At 45.7% G+C, this 22,445-nt stretch overlaps 3 protein-coding genes across 4 annotated transcripts; 2 read left to right on the forward strand and 1 right to left on the reverse strand.

Moving 5' to 3' along the window:
* Window positions 1-6,609: 6,609 nt before the first annotated feature.
* On the forward strand, window positions 6,610-15,627 carry LOC131265360 (carbonic anhydrase 7). Its single transcript, XM_058267619.1, has 6 exons — window positions 6,610-6,706; window positions 12,327-12,374; window positions 13,328-13,492; window positions 14,388-14,526; window positions 14,599-14,932; window positions 15,283-15,627. The coding sequence occupies exons 1-6, from the start codon at window positions 6,610-6,612 to the stop codon at window positions 15,625-15,627; spliced, it is 1,128 nt and encodes a 375-aa protein (XP_058123602.1).
* A 3-nt stretch (window positions 15,628-15,630) lies between these two features.
* LOC131266662 (germinal-center associated nuclear protein) lies at window positions 15,631-17,493 on the reverse strand. Of its 2 annotated transcripts, XM_058269265.1 has the most exons (4): window positions 17,376-17,493; window positions 17,134-17,307; window positions 16,341-17,070; window positions 15,631-16,223 (listed from the first exon to the last, which is right to left on the reverse strand). In XM_058269265.1, exons 1-4 carry the CDS (start codon window positions 17,432-17,434, stop codon window positions 16,134-16,136), a joined length of 1,053 nt encoding a protein of 350 aa, XP_058125248.1. In that variant the 5' UTR covers window positions 17,435-17,493; the 3' UTR covers window positions 15,631-16,133. The 2 variants fall into 2 exon arrangements, with proteins under 2 accessions (XP_058125248.1, XP_058125247.1); XM_058269264.1 differs by having other exon boundaries at window positions 16,101-17,070.
* Window positions 17,494-18,378: 885 nt separating this feature from the next.
* LOC131266669 (leucine-rich melanocyte differentiation-associated protein-like) lies at window positions 18,379-20,830 on the forward strand. The gene is made up of 4 exons (XM_058269270.1): window positions 18,379-18,653; window positions 19,721-19,819; window positions 19,888-20,031; window positions 20,096-20,830. Exons 1-4 carry the CDS (start codon window positions 18,628-18,630, stop codon window positions 20,664-20,666), a joined length of 840 nt encoding a protein of 279 aa, XP_058125253.1. The 5' UTR covers window positions 18,379-18,627; the 3' UTR covers window positions 20,667-20,830.
* Window positions 20,831-22,445: the final 1,615 nt, after the last annotated feature.

The following is a 22,445-nucleotide window of genomic DNA, read 5'->3' on the forward strand; positions in this document are numbered from 1 at the left end:
CCTAATCGTGCGAAGTACGGAGGCTTGTGGCTTTTCAGAACTCATGTACACCAACCAACGGAAGTAGCTCCCGAGCACGAGGCGTATCCACCAGGATTGGATTGTCTTGCCGGTGTTGCCGGTTCGCCTCAGAGCGTTCTGGTTATTTCAGTCCATTGCATGGTGGCTACTGTTCGTGCTGGAATGTCTGTCGGCCGGGTCAAGGATCAGCCTGGGCTGGGGGGTACTTTTTTTCGTCCTGGAAGGGGTCGAAATTGAAAGCGAACCGGCCTTCGGACAAACGGCGGAGCGGTAGCGGAACAAATATACCATCCGGAACCTAGAAAAAGCAACAAGCACGCCACTCAAAGGTCGGCGAAAGCCTCGGGAGGTTAAATGGTTTTGGGGCAAGCGTCTCGTCGTCGTTCCGGTGTTGCAACCCGTGTGACGCCTTTTGTGTCCTGGTGGAGTTTTGGGATTTTGTTTTCGAGTGCGAGTGTTCCGTAGCGAATGAATAGATGATCTTACGATTGATGGGATTTCGAGGGACCCGAGGCTCTGTCAACAGTCCATGGTCAATGTCAATGGAACTCTTTTGATATCGATGGACGCGATTGCCAGAGGGGGAAGGGATAAGTTCTTAAAGTCGAAGCCGATTCTTTAGAGCTATTCCTGACCTTTTCCACGACCATTCGGAGAAGTTGTATGAATAAATGATGATGTGAAGACAAGGCAATGGAGATGTCGGATCGGAAACGGGCACAAAAAAAGAATAACAGGTACTAAAAGTTGGGCAGAAGTTATGAATGGAATAAACACATGAACCGGAATGGGTCCCCAGTTGGTTTGGAGCAGAAACAGAGCATCGTTGACTTCTAAGTCTCTTAAAGATACTAATGTGGGCAACCTTAAAGATTCAGATCGAGCAGCACCGGTGGCTTATCTCGTTATCTGTCAGCATCGTAATAAACATAACACCTCCTACGTTTCAATGAGTTTAAGGTTTACTGAACAGATTCGGCCGGAAGCACAGAGGGATAAATTTCATACCACGAAGGCGTAAAAATTACACCAAATCGGAGGGACGGAAAGGGGCGAGGTTGTGGAGTAAACCCGAAGCGCAAAAACGAGTGAAGTTGCTGGGCCTTTGACTTTGTTTTCGAGCACGATCATAAAAGTCTACTGATACAGCTGTCTGACGGATGAGATGGAAATTATTTCAGATGCTACTAGCGTTGGCGCCATTTACAACACTCAACAAGCGGTATGGTGGAGAGCCTGTGGAAGGGAGAACCGGTGGGTATGTATGATAACCAGCGTGCCACGTAAAAGGTGGCAGATGGAAAATGAAATCTTCGAGATTGGATAACGTGCGAAATACGCGCGTTTCGGCTCGGAAACCAAGAAACAACAAACCAAAGCAGCAAAAAAGGATGTAAAATGAGCTCAATATTTCAGCCGTACGAAAAACCGTTTAGAAACCGCGAGCGCAAAGAAGAGTCCTTCGTTTCTACAGAAGTAATTCCATGAAAATTGCTGCGACCGGGCGACGGATGCGCGTGGGTGTCGATCAGTCAAAGGGCAGCAGGTACTTCGTGGAACGAAAAAAGCGGAATGGGCCAACGATGAAATTCGTAATGTGTTCAAACAAACCCTCTCCTTAGCCGGGGAAACATCGTTGAGAAGTTTTCCAGCGGTTGGGATTTGGCCGCAAAAAGCGGATAAGTTTTCCGTGGCTGTCGCAAAAGGAAACGCCGGGTGAAAATGACTGGCTGTAACTAGCTAGTTACATGCTTTCCGGTACTACATTCACGTTAGTGGATAAGTTCAGTTCATTTTGATTTTTCGTCCGTCTTCAACAAGCTAACACCCGGCGTAAGCTACCGGAAAATTGAAGGGTAACAAAAAAAAACGAGCAACCCCACTCGGTGGTGTTGATCCGATTTTGACTTTTCGTGGTTCGCTGATAAAAACGTTACATTGCAGCGGCATGGGAGTTCAAATAACATTTCCAAGTACGTGGTCGTCGAAAGGTACCTTCAAGGAATGCTGATTGAGGCAAGTGGTCGATAATTGTTATGAGCTTTACTCAGCAAACAGCTGCGTTCTCGAAGATAACACATTGAATATCAGAACTTTCGTTTAACAGGTTTTCCTGAAGATGACGATAAGATAAATAAATTTAAGCTTACAAGAGGCGTTTTGTTTCTGTTAATTATTACACAACCATGTTATGACCTTTTGGGGGATTGCAAACCGTTTGAAATCATTAACGGTTATCTAACCTTTAGTTAGAATTTCCCCACGGCATGCTACGGAAGAAAAAAATATATTTGTCATACGCTCCCGGTGTGACACTTTTACATAACCTGCATCGCATCCCGCATCCAAGCAATCGAAACTGAAGAAGTTGATAAGAGCTGGAGAATAGCGACAAATTTATATCGATTTCCTAGTCCCACCGGGATTGCCACTTTCCTGTTGTTTCCTCCCGCCGAACTTAATGTTTTCCCCCCGAGAAGCTGTTGCGGTTACGGTGTTGGTCGACGGTGGTCTATCTCATTTCCTAGCGTGTCGCTTCAAAAAGAGCTGAAACTTTTCCCTCAGAAAAAGGTGAGTTCGTGCGACAGGCGGCAAGTTAGCGCATCGCTAAGGAGTCCTAGGAGACCAACATAGGAGGCGCGCGTCTTGATGAATGACGTGGAGGAGTGGGGAAGGGACAAAATTATAATATGAATAGATTAATTGGAAAGTGGAGGCGAACTAGATCAGGGGGCCCCAATTTGCAGTGAACCCAAAAGCAATCGGGCGAAAAGCCTCCAAAAACCCCTGGAACGGGCAAATCAAACTAAATGGAATGTTCCCTGGTCGGATTGGGGGGAAGATATTAGAAGCTCTTAAAAGTAAAAAATAAAAGTAAAAAAGACGAACGAAACATCTGCATGGCTACTTCCCTTATCTACGAACCGAAGCAAAAACAAACTAGATGAATGCTGATGTTTTGCAACACACCAATACAGTAATTGCTCGTTGAGGAATTTACTTTTCTCGTCTCTCATTGCTCATCCGTCAATCTCGTGCGTCAAGCGAATGTTCTATTAGCCGGAGGCTTTTAATGAGCAAAACAATTCTATGAAGCTATCAATTTAAATTTCTTTTCGATGAGATTGTTTCCAAAAATCAACTATAGTCGTTTAGTTGATAAGAAGAAGAAGCCTCGAAGTTTTAATGAGAGAGTCAGTAAGGAGAAATGAGAGCATTGGATAAGGTGTAACAATTAGGAGATGTACGATGTAGTTCGGTGGTTTTTATTTCTAGTTGTATTTTTCACAAATGTTTTCTCTGCTTTCATCTATTATATTGTTTTTCCGAACGTAAATAAATGCTTTTCACCACGTTGGAGTGGTGAATTCGTTGCAATCAAATTGGGTGCAGGTTTGCGCACAACTTGCGTCGAGTTGCATACAAGCTCGTTTTGGTGGATTTTCTTGCATAGAACGGTAACGGTTACAAAGTTAAAACAAAAAACGGAAAAACTAACGACCGACGTTCTACAGCACGTTAATCTACATTTTAAACACAATAAAAATACCTATCAATTAAGCAATACACGCTGCATTTGGGTAGGGAAAGATCGTGCAAATGAACCCATTACAATTGTAACCGATGGCATCAAGGGCAGTGGGAAGAGTTTGCCGTTGCATTTAACCTTTCTATTTTCATCCCATTTCGAGTTGAACGGCTTTTTTTCGTCGGAGGAAAACAGATTCCAAATGCAAATTAAATCATTTTCTTTTCCCCTACCACGGCGAACCCATTTTGTCAAATACAAACTTTGACTTTGTAATCACACCCTTGACATATTTCTGCCTTTCACTGGACGGCTGGATTGCACGTTCCGTTTATTAATTTAACTTGGGCGTTATTCAGCGCCTGAAACAATTTCGTCCCCCGTCATGCCTTCGTGGTAGTATTTTTTCAATGAAAGAAAAACCGTCTACCGTCCGGGGGAAAACTGTAGCTTATGCGACCGCGAAGTGGTGGGAAAAAACACGGTGGGTCGTGTTGACGATGCCATGTGTCTTATTGCACGACCACAACACAACCATGCCGCTAGGTGCGGTGCAACGGCACACCGAAGGATGTTGCATTTTTGATCACTCTCGCCGTTCACGTCCGAATGGGACCACGTGTGACGTTGTTAATGTGCCGTAGGGTCGCCAACAAGCGAGTCGCCGTCCCAAACACGCCACCTCTTCTTCTCAAGCCGTAAAATGTAAGCAAGGATAGCGATTGATGCGCTTTGGCGAAGACAATCTTGAGACGGTGATGATGCACTGCAAACCGTGGAAATTGTGGTCGGATGCGGGAAAGGGACGCAAACAAAACAAAATAAATCACCATCGGTCAGCAGAGGCAATGAAGAGGATACCCCACGACGAGAGTGTTCCGCGACGTGCCAAGCCCAATGGAAACCAAATCCCCCCATGAGGGAAGATATGGTTTTACCATCGATTGTCATAAGCACAAACCAAGGTTTGGAGAATTTTATTTACCGCCGGTTGGTAACTGGGGAGCGATGTTGTTGGTGGTTATTTAGATACATCTGTTGAGGTATATGTCTTGATCGAAATTTAATTCGAACCTGAAGGTGTAGGAGCACGGAGTTGGTATTGAAATAAAAATTATCACCCGACAATTTACCCCACCGTGTGATACTGCGTACGGATGTGAAAATGTCAGTCATGTGAAAATTTTACTTTTTTATTACATTAAAGACAAGCGGTTAGCTGTTAGTGGTAAAAACTAGTATTTCAAACAAGTGCAAGCTATGCCAATATATTTAGTCTTTCAATTTTCCACAATCGATCCCACACCAGCTCCAGTTTCGTGCCAAAAACACGTCACACGCATGATGATTTGAAAGATCAATAAACAAATTATCAACTCCGCAACAAAACTGGCCTCTCGGCAGATCCCTCCAAAGGCCAAACCTGTAAAGCGTGAAGAGGTACGAGTGACGAAATGATTCACAAACACTTCGCTGCCACCCGAAGTGGACCCCCGAGATCGGTTGGGTTTCCAGATTTCGAAGGTGCGCTTCGTAGTTCTAGCTTAGGGAACTATCCCAAAAAGGAGGAAGGTCCGCGCATGATGTAATCAAACACAGAAACCGCTTGACATTGAACAGTGCAGATCGGTCGAAACAAGCTGCAGTTTTGTTTGAACTTCCGGAAGTGTAGCATGCCCTATCGGTGGTGATAAGTTGAAGAAGCTGTTTGTACGATAAGCATTGTTTTCCTACAATCATGGGACGACAAACCACTTCAGACGGCTAGGAGTAGCGGTAGAATGTGTGCACCGATGCAGCACATTTGACGACTTTCGGAAGTACACCCATAAATCATTGCATACTCCCAGATTACAATGCTTCCGCCGACAACCATTCGATAAGAAACGCATTCTGATCCTCAAATCATCACGATCGGTTTGTTCTCGTTGCGAGAGGTAGTTGGCCCAACTAACATTTCGGTGTACGGTCGCTTGGCGAAATAGAAAACGAACCGACACACAATACATCACATCGGCAAGTGCAACAAAGTGTGCCATGCCGAGCTCCGACTTCTGCAGACATTGTTTTCATGGACGGTCGGAGAGGAAAACTTGTCGGTTGTCTCCTTGAGCTGGAGAGTAACGAGTGCGAAATCGGAAGGTTCGGAACATCCTCGCTCGAGTGCGACATCCTGGCCTGCTGCACGACGAGACGGGCCACACGTGTGAATCAGAACCAACACCGGCACCGACAGACCGACACGGGTATCCACAGCTTTGCGCGTGACTTTTATCAACCGCGCGCTTCGGCCAGTCTCGTTCAGTTCTTTGCTGGACGTCGCCGGGATAGGACGCACGGTTTTGCGCAGGAGAGGAAGCAGCCAACGGCCTGAGAAGTAACCAACGGTCCCAATTTCAGTCGCGTCTAGTGGAACTTGGGTGGGTGATCGTGTCCAACTGTTACGTCCACCCGCTTGTGGAAAACCGAGACCGAGAAGGAAAAAGGCCACCCACATAACGAGGCGAGCCGGGAATCGGGTGGTGATTGGTTTTCGATACGCTGACTTTCGCGAAGAATCCGTGAGTACGGTGTGTGGTGGTGCAGTAGGAAAAGAAAAACCTTCAGCATACGTAATGAGGTGAGAAAAGTGCAGTTCGCGTATTGCAATTGCCACGAAAAACTCGGCAGAGAACGGATCGTCGGAACGATTGCCAATCGAACGGCAAACGGCGCGAGTGAAAGTGTCGATGTGCGTGCAATATTTGTTCCTGTAAAACGCGTCGTGGGTGGTGCCGTTGCACTGAGTGGCTCGTTTTGCATTACATTTTCAACCCACAAAAGTTACACAAGAAATAATTTGATGATAATTATTTCATAACGACTGAAGGTCCATTTTTACTGGAAATATTTACCGAGAGTTAAAGTACCAAAACATCAGCTTGTTTGGCATGTACCATTGTGTCGGTTGGGCTCAGAAGCAGCAAGTGTCCGTTGCTTAAGGTCTAAGAGATTTATAAACGAAATACTTATTAATCGTATCACTCCAATCGGACGACAACCCGAAAAAAGTACAAGTAATGGCAGACGCAGGCGGCAAAACGAGCAGAGGTAGCACTCCGGCTGCACGCTCCGGTGGCGGTGTTATGCTAATCGCATCAATTTTGGTATTATCAGGTAATTTTCCAATTTAACACCCCATCCCATCTCCCTCCCATCCCGCCATTCCACGGGGCGTTACAGAGCGTTGTAGTTTTATTTCTGTTCCGTTCAGTGGTACAACCATTCCCGAGACAACCAAAGCCGGTAAAATGATGTCCGTTTTGCAAAACAAATAGCATACGGCGTACCGAGGAAGGTTTGGAGGATGCTCGCTACCTCGTGGTTCAAGATCATCGGTGAAACGAATGTCTCTACAAAGTGGCTCGAACCGAGCGGAGGTAGTCTGGGTTGAGCCGGATTTGCGCTACGGCCATTGGGCTATTGGACCAGAACTAACCTTCACTAATCGCAACGATTACCACCGGCGATGGTCAGGCGGTCAGGCCGAGAATATCTTCTGCTTCGTCCGGCTTGGCAGATGGTCACCGCCACCGCCGGATCTGGTGACCGGATTTAGGACGTGCAAAAATTTCATTCAATTGAACCTAGTTTAGACGCTGCACGCCGCGCCACACAATTGATACCCCGTGTGGACACATACAGACAAACACACACACTCGCACGTCCGGCGTCTGGGATCTGGCGATCGGGTTGGGAATTACGGACACCCTCCGATGTCCCATCCAGCTCACCGTATCGTCTTTCATTCCGGCCCGAACTCCAAGGATAGGTCCTCATGGGAGTCAGTTTTACATAATCAGCTGATGAGGAGGAGACCTCGGACTACCTGTTGTGCCTGTTGCCACAGCGGAGAACGATCACTTCCGACGACGTTGTCGAACCTCTTGTTGGTGGTAGAACGACAAGAGGCCCAGATTTTGGCATTCTCTTCCCCTATAAATAGGTCTAACTGCCGATCGTATTTCATCTGTGTCGGGCTGCAGTCGGTAACAAACGTGCACTTGTTTCTTGTCTTCACTAGAACCTGCATCAGCTGTTTTTGAATGGTACTCCTACCCATCTAAAGGTGCAACGGTGACATTTCCCTTCGGTTTAGGCCTATAGAATAATATTGCATATAGATTAGAAAAGGAAACTTATACTGAGAAACAGATTACCCGTATTTGGTTGTGATTCATTTAGTGTTTGATTGAACGTTTGATTTTTCAAAAGCGTTCGAAGAATCAATTATCGTCAACTGCTGAGAAATCGAGAAGGGAGACAAAATGCAAATCAGATGTTTAATCCTTAAGTTTAACACATTTTGTTTCATGTACAAATAGTCACTTCCCAGTCACGTTTATCTGCGAATGATCTAATATTTTTACGGTGAATAACATTTCCTTTCACGTTCCCGGAGACTACAATTCTTGCCTCCATCTTGTACAATGTATGATCATTAAAACCATTCGAATGGGTTTAATCGGACGTAGCAACATTCAAACAGAACAGTCCGATAACTATCGCACCTTCTCAACAGAGAGAGAGAGGTGGTCATTACCACTCCCGGGCGTCATTTCCTGCCAAACGATCGATACATATTCATACGATCGCACGATCGCATACTGGAAATGAAGCTGCCGACCGGTTGACCCACGTGATCACGTGAACGACTTGTCCAAATTTTGTGTCTATGTTTTTTGTTTCTTGGTTCTTACATTATCTTTGCCAGCGCATCCGTGGATTTTACGAGTTGATGATATTGAACAAAAATAAACTTTTTATCGGAACTGCAGGAGCATAAAAACGACGAACTTGACCTACAAATAGGATGATGACTAGACAACAAAGCATCAAATTTGATCTTTTACGAGCTTGGGTGTGGGCGATCGAAGGATTGATCACGAAGAACCACCCCAAAGCGAACCGTAAAGTGAAGAGATTACAAAAGTTTCACATTCTGTCCGAAACTAAGAAGGGAAGAAGATAAACGAGCTCGAATGCGATGTTTGTTTACGGCAGATCCTTCCAGTTGCTACCGGTTTGCAAAAGATGTAACTTGAATGTTCCACTGCAAGGACGTTTCGTTTGCTGCAACTCTGGTTGGCAATTAATGTAAAATATGAATGTCATTAAATGCAAAACTTCAGCGTGATGACGCAAATGGTGTTTGATGGTCGAGTCATTTAGTAAAAAGACTCCTGTTTGTGATCGTTAATTCCACCGGTGATCGGTCAAATGGTAAAAGTGTCTTCCGTTGCAGCTGCATCTCCAAGCTTTCCTCCTTCGCATCGAAGAAGCTAATCAACCACTTCCGGGTGTGTCTTACTGATTCGCGTGCCTTGTCAGCTGAGGGTTCTTGTTTTTTCATCGGGCTCATTTCTCATCCCTCACAAACATCACTACCGGACAAACAAACGGAAGGCTAAATTGTCCAACTTATGTAAAAGCTAAACGGTTTTCGGATTGACATTGAACTTGCGCGGCGGAAGGTTAAGTAGCGTTTTCCACACATTAAATCATTTCACTATTTCCATCTTCGTGCCCATTTTCTGCGGCACAGTCGTGGGGGGGGGGGGGGAGGGTGGAACATTGTGTTCGCCGAATGACCATCATTTTAGATTCAATTTTCCTTTCCGTTTTTTGTTTATTTTTTTTCCAACTTGCATCCACGAGCCTCCATTAAGCTCTGAATGGAGACACTCGAATGAGGTGGATTTTAAAAATGGAGGGAGGCCCAGGGGGAAAATGATGGACGTACGGAAATGAGCATGCATTGATGGTTATCTTAAAAAATTCACCACCATTGCAAACGAATGTGGGATGACATTTATGGTATGGAGGAAAAATGCGGAATGAAGAGATATATTTATGTATCGATTCACCGTATGCAATTGTTCCGGGGGTGGGCGATGCTACCGGCCAGAACCGAGCCGGGGTTGGACAATGGTTTGAGTGACAATACAACGAAATATGGATGAACGGTTTTCCAAGGACGTTTTCCACCCTCAAAAAAAGGCACAACCGCAACCGGCGTATAAAAAGGCCAACAATCGGTGAAGGTAAGGTTGCAAAAGTACCACTTACAATTCAATTTAATAAGCGAAAAAATTATTGTAATTGGGAGCTAGGGGGCAAATAAATCATGCAACGAAGGTATAGAAGTTCACCGTGAAATGAAAAATACTTTATCGTGCTCCGTTTGGTAGACATTTGAATATTGTCAAACGATAGTTCCTCCTCGTTCGTAGTTTCCCTCAATCGAATCAAGATTCTTCTCACATGTGAGCTACGAACACACCATTAACAGCTCGTCCGGTGTGCGGGGAATGAATGAGGACTTCCTGCATCGTAAGACGTAAGCGATAAGTGATGCATTTTTGATGCGCGATTGATAAGAGATTCGATCGTCGGCTACTTTGTCGTTTGCGACGTCTCCCAGTGAGTGAGAGAACCCCGTGTGTCCCATATGCATCGTTTACTGCACCACTGTAAAACAAATGGCTACTTGACCCCACCAATCACGGTTGCATCGCTGCTTTATTTTTCTCACCTCAACCCCCCATTTTCCCCCCCAGCACGAGGGGCCGGAAGGAAACCGAATGATGGTGGTGACAAATCGTCCGACAAACGGTGGAATGCTTTCACAACAATGGTGAGAAAATGGGGCCCACGGGGTAACCGGATGGTTGAAGCTCGTTCTAGGGGTGTTGTTAATGGTTCGTGAGGGTCGATGGAATTTTTGCAAGGTGCTGGTTGGGCCAGTGATCTACTTGACGTTTTGTTCCCAAACAATCCAGTACCAGCATTCCCAGCAACAATTCCCATAAATCTCCAGCGACCCGAAGGCTGATTTATGGGTACGACGACAAGTGGTTGAAAAGCCCCACGCTGGTGATGAGAGAAATGGTGAGTGACACTGATCGGTATTATTTCAAACCCGTATCCCCCCCGGGGGCTATCGAGACCGATTGGAAACGCCGTCAGCCTTTTCCATTTAGCGAACGCGGGCGTGATAGAGAGATCACTTTAAAGAGCCGACGATGGAGTGTCAATTGCGCTAATAATTCGTCATTACAAGCAATTGTCACCCACCGACTCTCGGGTAGCGGTTAGTGCTCCGTGGTTTCCTTTCTCGAGGAAAATTGAGCGTCTGATGAGCTAAATACAACCAACCCTAATGGGACATAAAATAACTGTTGCATTCGCTGGATGGATGCACCCGGCGATGATTGGGTGACAATTGTCAATTAGTGTAATGCAAGGAGGAGCAGTAGTGGGGATGGTGCGTCTAACAGCAGCTTCCCCATGCGCCATACCCTTGCACTTGATCTTGCACTTGAAGGAGAAGCTGCGCGCAACTGTGAAAACATAACGATGTGATCTGACGTGACTTTGGCCCTTCGACGTCACCGGGTCCGAGATATGAAATCATAGGCTATTTTCGGTTTCTCCACCTCCGTTGGCAAATGTTTACTGTTCACACATGATCGTCCGAAAGTCACATCGCTCAACAACTCCAGTTTGGATTATTTCACCATGAAGGGAAAGGCAATATAAGGATGTTCCGGGTAAGGCGTTGCCAATGGGAATAACCTTTATTATTCTCAATTAAATCAATAAACCCCCGTCGAAATCAACACGTCTGGCACGTGCGGTTTCAACCGGAGATCATCTACACCGGATATCTCGGATCGGACGACAATAGTGAGTTTAGATTATGTTTCCATTCTGTCGGAGGTCAAATGAATCTAGATTTACTCGACCAGACGATTACGGGGTGAGATCCTATTACACCATTGACACGAGACTGCGATCTTCACATGCAAATTGCTTCACCAAACAGTGGGGAGAGCTCGTGCGAGTGAGTGTGGTGGCTTGAATCAGTAAGTTCAATTGGGTTTTCCAATCGAAACACTAACCAAATACATTGGCCAAAGCGGACACAGTCTAGGATCGTGGTCTAATCTGGAGGTGAAAACATGTAACAACTCAATGTTGTCGTGGTTTCAATTCGCGAAGAAGTTGGGAGTTCAAAGCCTCGGAGTACTGAGGGGGAAAAAAACATGGCGTAAATAAAGTACGGTTGGAAGCGATGAAGGTGCTGTTGGTTAGAGACGAAGAGAAGACCAAGCTTTCGATGTTGCCACTTTAGACTTTGTGGTCGCTGCACTTCTCTCCCTTGCCATCGCCAGATGTTGACCGGGTTGGCTGACATGGCCTCAGATTCGATGCAGGTTGCGGGTGCAATTTATCCAATGTACATTCCCCCCTTTCATCTGCATCCCTCCATGAAGCGTCCACGAAGGCTATAGGCGCCTGGAGTGTAGAAGTGTAGCCTTGGAACGGTGACCAACCAGCCAACCAAACAAAGGTACGACCGTGCTTCCTCGACATGCCTGAGAGACATAGGTTGATGCCAAATTGGATGCGGTACGACATGCTAAAGCCGTGACCGCCACCAGGCACATAAAACCCTCTGGTAGCATGCAATGCATATGTTGGTGCTACACAACAACCGATGTTTGACGCTCCGTCCCACATGAAATATTGTCATCCGGAGTGTTTACAATCCGACAATCCATCATCCATCAACCCCCTAACCACAATTTAACCATAATTCCTAAACTGACATTTATTACACAGAGAGAAAGACAGAGAGAGTGAACTCCCCTACCACGGGGATTGCATTTTCAAACGATCTTTACTTTCATCCACTAACCGTTTGCCTTTCTCTTTGTTTCTCGTCACACAGTTTGTTCGTTTGCCCGCGCACAGGACTTTGGTTATGATGGCGACAAAGGTAAGTTTAACTGCTGATGATAGTACTTCCCGGTTCCACCAGCACGAGATAAAGATCAAAGTGAACTTGTGCCGTAGAGTGGAGGTTTTCTTGCAGCTCCAATGCGCCTTAAGCACGCACGACCTGAATGGCGTGAGGCAGGCATTCCCTCATCACGATATCCCGCGTGCAGCATTATAGTTCTAAAAACCAACAGTGTCTTCTCCATCGTCCACGACTCCCTCTCCTCCTTCGCGGAGGTTTACGCCAGTCCATGATGACAAATGCAATTATTTCATTAAACTCTAATTCCACTTGCGTTGAGTATCAACACATGCATACACCCAGAGGATTTATCGGGTTCCAGTAGATCGTAGTAGACACAGTAATGAAAGCAATCATGTGTTGACAGTGGACGCAAGCTTCATTAGTCCCCTGGAGGGTTTTAGAGACTTCATCATGCAGTCTAGTAGTCCGTTTTTCGTGCTGGCTATGTTTGTATACGGTAGTAACGAATGACGTGCTACTAGTGGAAGTCAAGGTCCCACAGTGAACTAATCACTAAATGAAGTAACTATCCCTCTCTCTGCATAGTATATCGATGTGCCCATCGTCCATGCACCCGGCACATGCACCACAGAGCTTTCACAACCCGATCAACCAGCTCCAAAGGTGGCAAGGTGTAGGTGCATCATACGTTTTGCGGAAACACACATGTTCCGACACCACCTGCGCACCGGAGATAATTAAATTGTGCCAGTCCCATCCAGTTGTGTCGCATTCAGTTTATGAATAATTGATCGCAATCCAATCCATCCATGGAAGTGGGTTTTCAACGGGAATGTGTACTTTCCCCCCGCCTACTCATTCCGCGGATTATGTGCGGTGTTGGACTGGAAAAGAAGGGAAAATTAAATTGATTGATTCTTGTTCAATTTTCTCCTACACGCGTCCACCTCACCCGCCCATCGCAGGACCGTCGCACTGGGGGGAACAGTTCAATTCCTGCTCCGGAAAGTACCAAAGCCCGATCAACATCAACTCGCAGTACGTGAGAAAGGTCAATCTGCCGCCGCTGGTGTTTCACGGGTTCGATGTCGCACCGAAGGAAACCAATCTCACCAACAACGGGCATACAGGTGAGTACGAAGACCAATCTAACCAACACTCCAACCCAGTTAATCTATTTTGCCAATTTTGAAACCAAGACAAACACGTGGTCGCAGTGACTTCTTCCAATGAAATGTGGTTTTCACGACCTCTAGCGAAGTTTGATTGCGCCATATCGCAGTCAGTGGTAGGAAATTGGTTGGAAAATTTGAACCGGTTTCCTGCCCAAGGTTCAACAACTAATTAGACCTTTAAAAATTTAGGTGTTAGGACAGAAGTTTACTGAGGCGACTACCGTATGTGTGAAGGCTAATTAGCCGCATTTAGCTGGGTGTCGAGTCGAACTCACTAACGATAAGACAGTCACAGATAAAACGCCTTCTACGCGACCCTGTTGTTTTAAAAATGTTACATTTAAATAACTATACTCGGTACTAGATATTATTTAGAATTTTGAATGGGAATTAATAACCCTACATCAATAATAAGTACGATCCCATTGAAAGAGCAATAACCACCAAATCTAAGAAGGAACATCGGAGGACAGACGAACGATACGGACTTTACGTGTGCGACAGAAGTGCCCTCGAACGGTGCAGAGGTAGTACGTTAATCGATTCCTCAAATCGGCAGCCAAACCCCACCACTAGTTTCTCATTCCAGTCCGGACCCTCGCCACGTGCCTCCGAGCGGACTTAAGCATGTGTTTCTGCACTGCGCGTCGTGTGGGCGAAGGCCGCCGGTTGACGCGGGTTTTTGTCGCGAGAAGAATAGCGATCACGCTTAACGTGACATGCTCGGGAAATTAGCGCCTCAAACGCGACGAGCTAATTCCGACGCGATCATCGTTTAGCGGAGGAGAGTCGAGACTGGAGAATTTCAACCGCCTTTTTCTCTCTTCCACCATCCTTCCCCGTTTCGTAGTGTTCGTTACCATGGATTCGGAAGTAACTCCAACGGTGGCCGGCGGGCCACTGCCCGGTGTGTACGAGTATTCGCAACTGCACTTCCACTGGGGTGATAATGACACGTTCGGGAGCGAGGACATGATCGACAACCATCGGTGAGTTTCTTTTAAATTCGAACGAAACCGTTTAGAGAAAATCCCGCAATGAATTCCTCCTTACTCTGATAGCTTTCCTATGGAGTTGCATATCGTGTTCTTCAAGCAGGAGTATCAGAACGCTCGTACGGCGCTGAACCATCGGGATGGGCTGACGGTGCTGGCGTTCTTTTTTGAAATTGCCCCGGAGGACAACCCGATGTACGCCGAATTCATCGACCTGCTTGGTAACGTGACCGAAAGCCATCAGTCGGCACGATTTGATGTTCCACCGTCCCTGAAAGAGCTGATCGCGGAAGATCTGCTGCATTATTACACATACAACGGATCGCTAACGACGCCACCCTGCAGCGAAGTGGTAACGTGGATCGATTTCAAGGAACCTATACTGCTATCGCACGCACAGGTAAGCACGGAACGGCACGGCACGGCATGCTCCGTTGCGGATGACTGGATTCGGTCGCTATCGATCTTAGATGATCGTTGTTAATTTGGGAACGTGGGTTACAAGGCGATCACACGAAGGATCGGTGTGAGACATGTGATTCTACGCCATTATCACTATGAAGTATTAATTAGTAGAAAATTCTATTTTTACTCCGACATTTATCGGTTTACGGCACGATGGCTTTTTGCACCGATGAGTCGGCAATAATCCGTATTTAAGATAACACTTCAAATGGTCACCGTTGGATTACGAAACAATCACGATCGATTATCAACCGGGTAATAATCGAGACATTAATTTATTCCCAGGTTCAAGCATTCCGAGCACTGCAGGACGACGAAGGCCATCGACTAACGCACAATTTCCGTCCCGTGCAACCCCTCGGCGATCGGATCGTGCTCTTCAACACCGACGAAATGATTAAGGAGGTCGACCTGGACAAAGATTTACCCCCGGAGGTGGGCGAGGATGTGGACACGAACAAACTTGACACTCCGACAAGGACCGCCGGCGTCGGAAGTCAGTCGGCGAAAGATCCTAACGACCGAAAACACCCACGTAACAGTGCCTCTTTCCCGGCGATCAACCATTGGTCGTTAGTTACGTCCGCAATGGTGCTTGTGTCACTTTTGTTTCACTCCACGATCGAATGAAAGGTCGCGTTTTCAAGACGGATCATCCACTATTCGCGCTTTAGTTCGTTTATGTTTATGTGCCAGTAGAATTAGTCCAATTAGCTGCAGCATCGCGGGTCGAGCAGAAGTTGTACATAAACAGACTAAAACTATGTTTCTCCACGCACACACGGCTGGGAAAGTTGGTGCAATCATTTTGTTTTGTTTGTTTTCTAATGTTAACATAAGAAACTTTTAACAGAATAACGTGATATGAATCAGATCAGAAAAGGATGAATGTTTCACTTGGTGCTAGCGGTGCCGGATCGCAGCCGCTACATGCACAAAGTTAAAGGAGGAAAAAGGAGGAAAAGGGAGTACAATCTACAGTTAGAGACGAAATCCTACCTTGTTATTCGGCTTGTCGGTACTAAGTAATTTTATTATGTCACCAGAGAGAAAAATAAAGATGACCATCACACAATCTAGCATCAAAACAATTGAAAGATAGGGGTAGGGGGCTTCCTCGAATTCTCAACTTCACTTTAGCCGTAAAAATCACAGAGTAACACATCCGAAATACTTCCGCTTCGTTCCAACGCGTCGTCAATGAAGCGACTTTTTCTCGGTGGAATCTAAAATTGATGTGCAGGTAAGCGACGGTACTGCTGGCCGACAGACTGACGATAGAAGCGGTCGTGGCCGAGGTTCTCAGAACCACGGAGCGAATCAATAAAAATGTACAAACTTACCACGGCCTGCTGCGCGTCGAACTGGGTCCTCTCGAATTTCACTGCCCAGGCGCGGTTTTCCTTGTCACTCGGTACTATCTGAATGTTGTAATGGCGACAGTCGTCCGGCAGGAACGTACGCTCGTGCATATCGTAATGGAGAACTGTTTCGAGCCATTCGAGAGGTACCGTTTGCACACGACTTTGATACGCGATCGAGAACTGTTGCAGTATTCGGCGTCGGAATGTGGGAAGCTGCAACGACGCGACGGCCGCCTCGAGCGGAGTGAAGCGAAACATGCGTTGTATTGCACCAAAGAAGTTTCCCCGTAGGCAGTCTAATTGGGCGGCTATGTGGGGCATCAGTTCCGGTTTAACTGTGCCATGGCGATTGATTGCCCAGCTCGTAGCTTCCGCACTGCCGAGGTTAAATGCCAAGTACAGCCGTTCCATTTCGAAGCGTTCCCAGGTGAATGATTTTTCGAGCTTGCTTAGTTCCTCTTGACAACGGAGCACTTTTTTAAGGCATTCTTGTAAGTGTTGAGAACATATTTTTGGATCAAACTCACTGATCGGTGATTCGCAGAGGCGATAAGCGCTGAGGCAGAGGAAACGGACGATCGGTTTAAGAAGCGGAAGGGTCTCCGCTGCAGGAAGGTCCTGGATAACGACTTCCTGACGGATGGCACGCATCCGATCGAATATGAACTCGTACCGCTGGTGGAAAGGACGCCGAGAGTCCGTAAGCACTCTGGAAAAGGATGTCGGTTGATTAATCTTGGATGATCAACGTAGACATTTTCACTAGGCATACATGGTAAGCAGGTAATGCAAGCTCTCCATCAGTGCCCTAGGAGTTCGTATTTCCCATGGTTTTGGCTGCCGTCTGTCGGCGGCGGATCGACTGAATTCCTTCACCATTCGATGCCGATCGGGAATGCCGGGCGCTTCTGTTTCGAAGAAATGAACCAATCGTTCGCGGATCCGTCTGTGGTGCATGAAGAACGCATAAAATGTATCACATAACATGGTAGTTTGATAAACTATCGTACTTACAGGTCTATTTCCGATTTCGGACACATATCCTCGCAAGTTCCACGAACAAATTGATTCATTTTCACGTAAAATAAAAGCACAAAACTTGCGGCTTTTTCAACATGTAAACAATGTTCGACAGCTGATTGACAGATGAAGTTTGAAGCTAGAGTTGGGTATCTTTCAACGAGATTCATTCGTTAAATCCGATTCTTCCGATCCGGGTAAAATCCCAAATGAGGCCCCCTAGTCTCATTTTTTCCACTTTGCGCCTGAAAGCTATGCAATAGGAGATACATGAATTCAGTTTGAATATTTGATCCGTTGAATGTCCGTTAGAAGTTGTAATGATTTGAACTAATCGGTCAAACAAGGGAAGAAGGCCAGCGTAAAGAAATTAGTTTGAAACGGCGGCGCGCCCCATGGCCACCCCCCTCATACTGCACCCCTAGGTTGAATGCGTAGCCGAATTTTCATAAACTCATGCAAGTAATGCATGAGAGAGTTCATGTTGTACATCCTTTCCAGAATAACCATAATCTTTAATTTAACGAGACATTCAATTCAAACGGTTCACACAACCGCATTTGTTTCACCCGTTGCATACCTTTTAGGTACATCCGCTCACAAATAGTGTAGCCACGATAGCGATTTCGGTTGGGGAGGCTTCATTTTGGATTTTACCGTGATTTTCCTTATTTTCAAATGTTTAATTTTTTTGCAAAATTTTTACAAATTGTGAACGAATGTACAATTTTTGAACCTATTCAAAATTAATAACACTGAGAGGCCAAGGCATTAAACGCTACCGAATCCTTATCGCATTCGTACGGTTTCATTTGCGGTTTGAAAGTATGCGACCGAAACTATACAAACATAATCTAAAACTGTCTGGAATCAAGGTTGAACACTGTATCGATTACACTCCAACAAGTGTACGCCGTTTCCCACAGGAGCTCTCCAACGTATGTCCCATGGTCTGCTAGAGGACGGGGAGCACAGCAGCGTCATAATCGACCAACTGCGTCACTTTATCAGTAGAACGCCCAGTGGCCGGACGCGACTTCCTGCGTCTCTGTCGCAGTTTAAACAAAACAGAATAACGTCTGTTATTAACCCAGGCTAGAACGTTTGATTTGTGTTACTAGTTTTTGTACGAAGAAAGGGAAAATAGGAGCGTTTAGCAAAGCCACGTGTTCGGATGATATTAAAGTGACTGGTACGAAACATTCGACGACTTACCGAACGGGCTATTGAATTGTTAAACAAAATAATGCAAGCTATCGGATACAATGAGCGGTAAGTGAGAGGAACGATCACCTATGCACCTAATCACACGATGCAATGGAAGACGGATCCATTTTCTTTTGTGAACAAAAAGAAGCGTGTTGATGAACGTGTATTATACGTTGAAGCTGTTGTAATTTGCAGTTTACGCAATCGTTAGTGATTTGATTAAACTTTCTTTTTTATTTTCAACCAATCTGTTTGCATAATGCATTTCTGTTATTGAAACAAACTGATTGGAGCAAGGTTACTGCTTATCTGTTGTGAGTCGTGCGAACGTAAATCGATTCAAGGAAAAGTGAAAAATATGTTGTGACTATCACGGATGAAAATATGATGCACGTTTTGAAGCATATCGTACATGGTTTGATAAAGTGAAATACAACGGAAGACACGATTTCTCTTCTGGTTTTTTGTTTGTTTAATTTCCTCCCTCGCGTTCGTCTGAGATAAGAACAACCGCGTTATGGATGACCAAGTAGAGAAGCTGAACAGCTGAAGAGGTTCCATAATACGATTACCTCCACGCTCCGGTTTTAAAGTAGCACCGGCTTAAGTTTAATCATTGTTGAAGCTGGTAAACATTGCTACGCCACGAATGAACGTTATCTTGCCATTACGCGTTTGCTCGTTTTTCTGTGACATCTTCAGATTCTTCATAAAATAAAAAGAAACAACTCCTCCCGTAGTCATGAATGTCGGATCCGAGGGGGGGTTTCTTGCAATGTTGGAAGATTCAGAACCTGCAGTTGTAATCTGACTGCGGTCCAATAGGAAACACGTAGTGTGTGTACCGAAACCGGAGTGATCGTGACACCATGATGTAAAGTGAATCATTGTTAAAATTTGTTCTAATCGTACGCTTGAGATCAATGTCCGTCGGTTCCTTGATTAGTTCCAAACATTACCCGGAACAAATCCTGTTTGCCTAACCCCATTTCACGGTTGAGTGGCATCGGAAGGCATCAAATTTCTGTCGCCTGCGCCATCCTTATCACAAAACAAATTGTTCCGCTCTTTCTCCGAGAAGAATATTGTCCGGTGAGACTTACGAGATCTTCTCTGCATTATGTTTCCAGATTTTTCGTAGACAACTACTCCACGATGGATGAAGACGATGAGCTGTATATGAGCTACGACTGGTCATCGGATGCAATGTCGGTAAAGAGTGCAGGAAGGTACGATTCGTAGATTGGATGGCGCATGGACTGTTTCTTAACACACGTTTGAATCTTCCTCACTCTAGTGGTTCGAGCCGTTCCGATGACTACGATCAGAATGGAGAGCGATTGTCACTGGCTTACGAGCGTTTATCACAAATCCCTCGTAAGATCGCAGAAAAGTTTTCCCGCACTACGACGATACTGGATTTAAGCTACAATGAGATTAAGTAAGAATGGAGGGAGGGTGAACTTATTATTAAGATACAAACCAGTTCATTTTCACTCTTCTAGGGACCTTTCGTTTCTGACACACTTCCGGCAGCTGAACACGTTGATATTGGACAAAAACTTGCGGCCAGATGAGCGCAGTTTGCCTTCGCTCCCGAACCTCGAGCTCCTGTGGCTCAATCACTGTGATATAAACAACCTGCAGAACTGGATCTACCGCATCCGGGAGTGCTGTCCATCACTGAAGTACCTATCGCTGATGGGTAACCCCGGTGCCACCTCATCCTTTAACGGAAACTCTTCGCTCGAGCACAACGACTACCGGCTGTTTGTGATCAGCTTGTTGCCGCAGTTACGCCACCTGGACGACAGTGAGGTGACGGCAGCCCAGCGAACCCAAGCCAAAAGTTTCAAGCACAGCTACAACCTCAACCAGGGCCCGTACAATATCTTTGAGACGACGGTCGGGCGCCGTCCGCAGCAGCAACCTCAAGCATCTCCACTCGCTCCGACGACACTTGCGTCATTGACGCAGAAGAGCAGCACCACAGCGACACCGACGTCGACCACTTCTAGTCCGTCCAAGAGGAGCCGAAAGAGACGGAACGGTGGCAAATTGTCTGATAACTCCTAAGCCGTTTTGTACTTTACCGTAATATTAAGCGCTTATTATCGACAGAGCATTGCGCTAAGAGACAAAGAAAGGGCCTGATATACCATAGGTTGCCCTGACTAACCGTTAAGTTTGTAATAAAGATCGATCTAGAGTGAAGAACGTTATTTTCTTCAAAGCACTAAGGGACAGACTTCATCTAAACACTTCTTTACAGTGTAATCGTAATGTTAATTTTGTCGTTTAGTTTGATGGTCATTGACCCACATTGTTCGAATATTCTTGACCAAGGTGACGTCAAACATAATCAGCGCTATGGGCAGATTCGTGTAATTGTGTGCCGGGGCCTGCTGATACCGCAGTATGAGAAGATGTTATATTTAGGTTTTGATTTCCAATCGCGACAAAGCCTCCAACAACTCCATGTACGGTGTCATCCTGTTTTGTGTAACTTAATCTCCCGATGAGCCGTTCCTGTTTTCTGAGCCAGTGTAAAGTTGTTTCACTTAATACTGCTACATGGTTCCATGCACGTGGTGCACGAAGTAACTCATCGTTCAACTTCAAAAGGTTTGTGTGCCTGCCAGTCACGTGGTTCAATTTGCAAATGGATATCGACTATAGGTTAGCGTTCGTTCTTGGTTCTATATTCAGGGTTATGATGCGTCGGTCACCATGGCGTGGGTTTCCGGTGCCATGAATGGTTGTGTGTTTACGCCTTCTTCGGGCGCATAATTATGCAAGAAGCTCACGTGTGGCCCCGACGCCACGAACATACGAAGTGGATACGTGTGGCACGCGGTAAAGTGCCGGTGAAGTCGACTTTTCCGATTCACACCAGCAATAACTGGAAGCCAATTGTCACTAACCTGCTGATTGACTGCTGACTGGAGTACATTTGAAGTACGAGATTAACACTTTGGGAGAAACCATTGAGCAGGTGCAAATAGCATTAAGACGCAATCGCCACCCGTACGATTTAACCTTGGCTGAGTAACAAATCGAGATCACGAATCCGATAAATTAGTAAGACATTGATGGTCTTATGGAGTGTGAGAAAAATCATCACATGTTTCATTACTAATCTGTTCGATACAATAAATTTTCATTTTAATCCTATAACCTTGAATCCTAATTCATATTCAATTGACATCTGATATTTCCTGTCGAATTATCCGAGAACTTAAAATATTTTCGTCAGACATGACATTTGAAATCCGTGTACTTTAACATAGAAATTTAATTTAGTTAAACACAAAATACTGTGACTGTTGCGAACCACTGGATGTCCGTTTCAATAGCTGGCCCACTATGTGTGCTTCAAGTGGCTCACGGAGCTCGATACCCGAATGCACACCTTTCAAATGACAGTGTTGCCAATTTAAGTTACAAAGTAACCAACCATCTACGGCTGATTGAGGCTCCACATCTATCCAAACTCGATCGATCAGCCAGACGGCGATTAATCGGCGATCTTCAAATCAAACCCTTTCCGAATCCGTCCCTCGCTGCGTAGTAGTCGTAGATGCCCTTCGCCGCACCATCATACCATGTGTGCAGCTCGAGCTGTATGCCCTTCGGTGAAACCTTTGTTCGCCCTGCACACACGGCCTGCATCACACATGGTGCATACGGGCTGCACTCGATCGATGATGCACTCGTCATCCGTTTGATTGAACTTTAAAGCAAGTGCAAACGCGCGTTTGGTGTTCTAACGTTAGACAAAGAGCTTCGTAGTAGTAACAGATTGTGCAGGTATCCCCGATTAGTATCAAACCACATTGTACACCCATACACAAA

This window comes from Anopheles coustani, chromosome 2 (assembly GCF_943734705.1).
Source record: "Anopheles coustani chromosome 2, idAnoCousDA_361_x.2, whole genome shotgun sequence".
Classification (NCBI taxonomy): Eukaryota; Metazoa; Arthropoda; class Insecta; order Diptera; family Culicidae; genus Anopheles; species Anopheles coustani.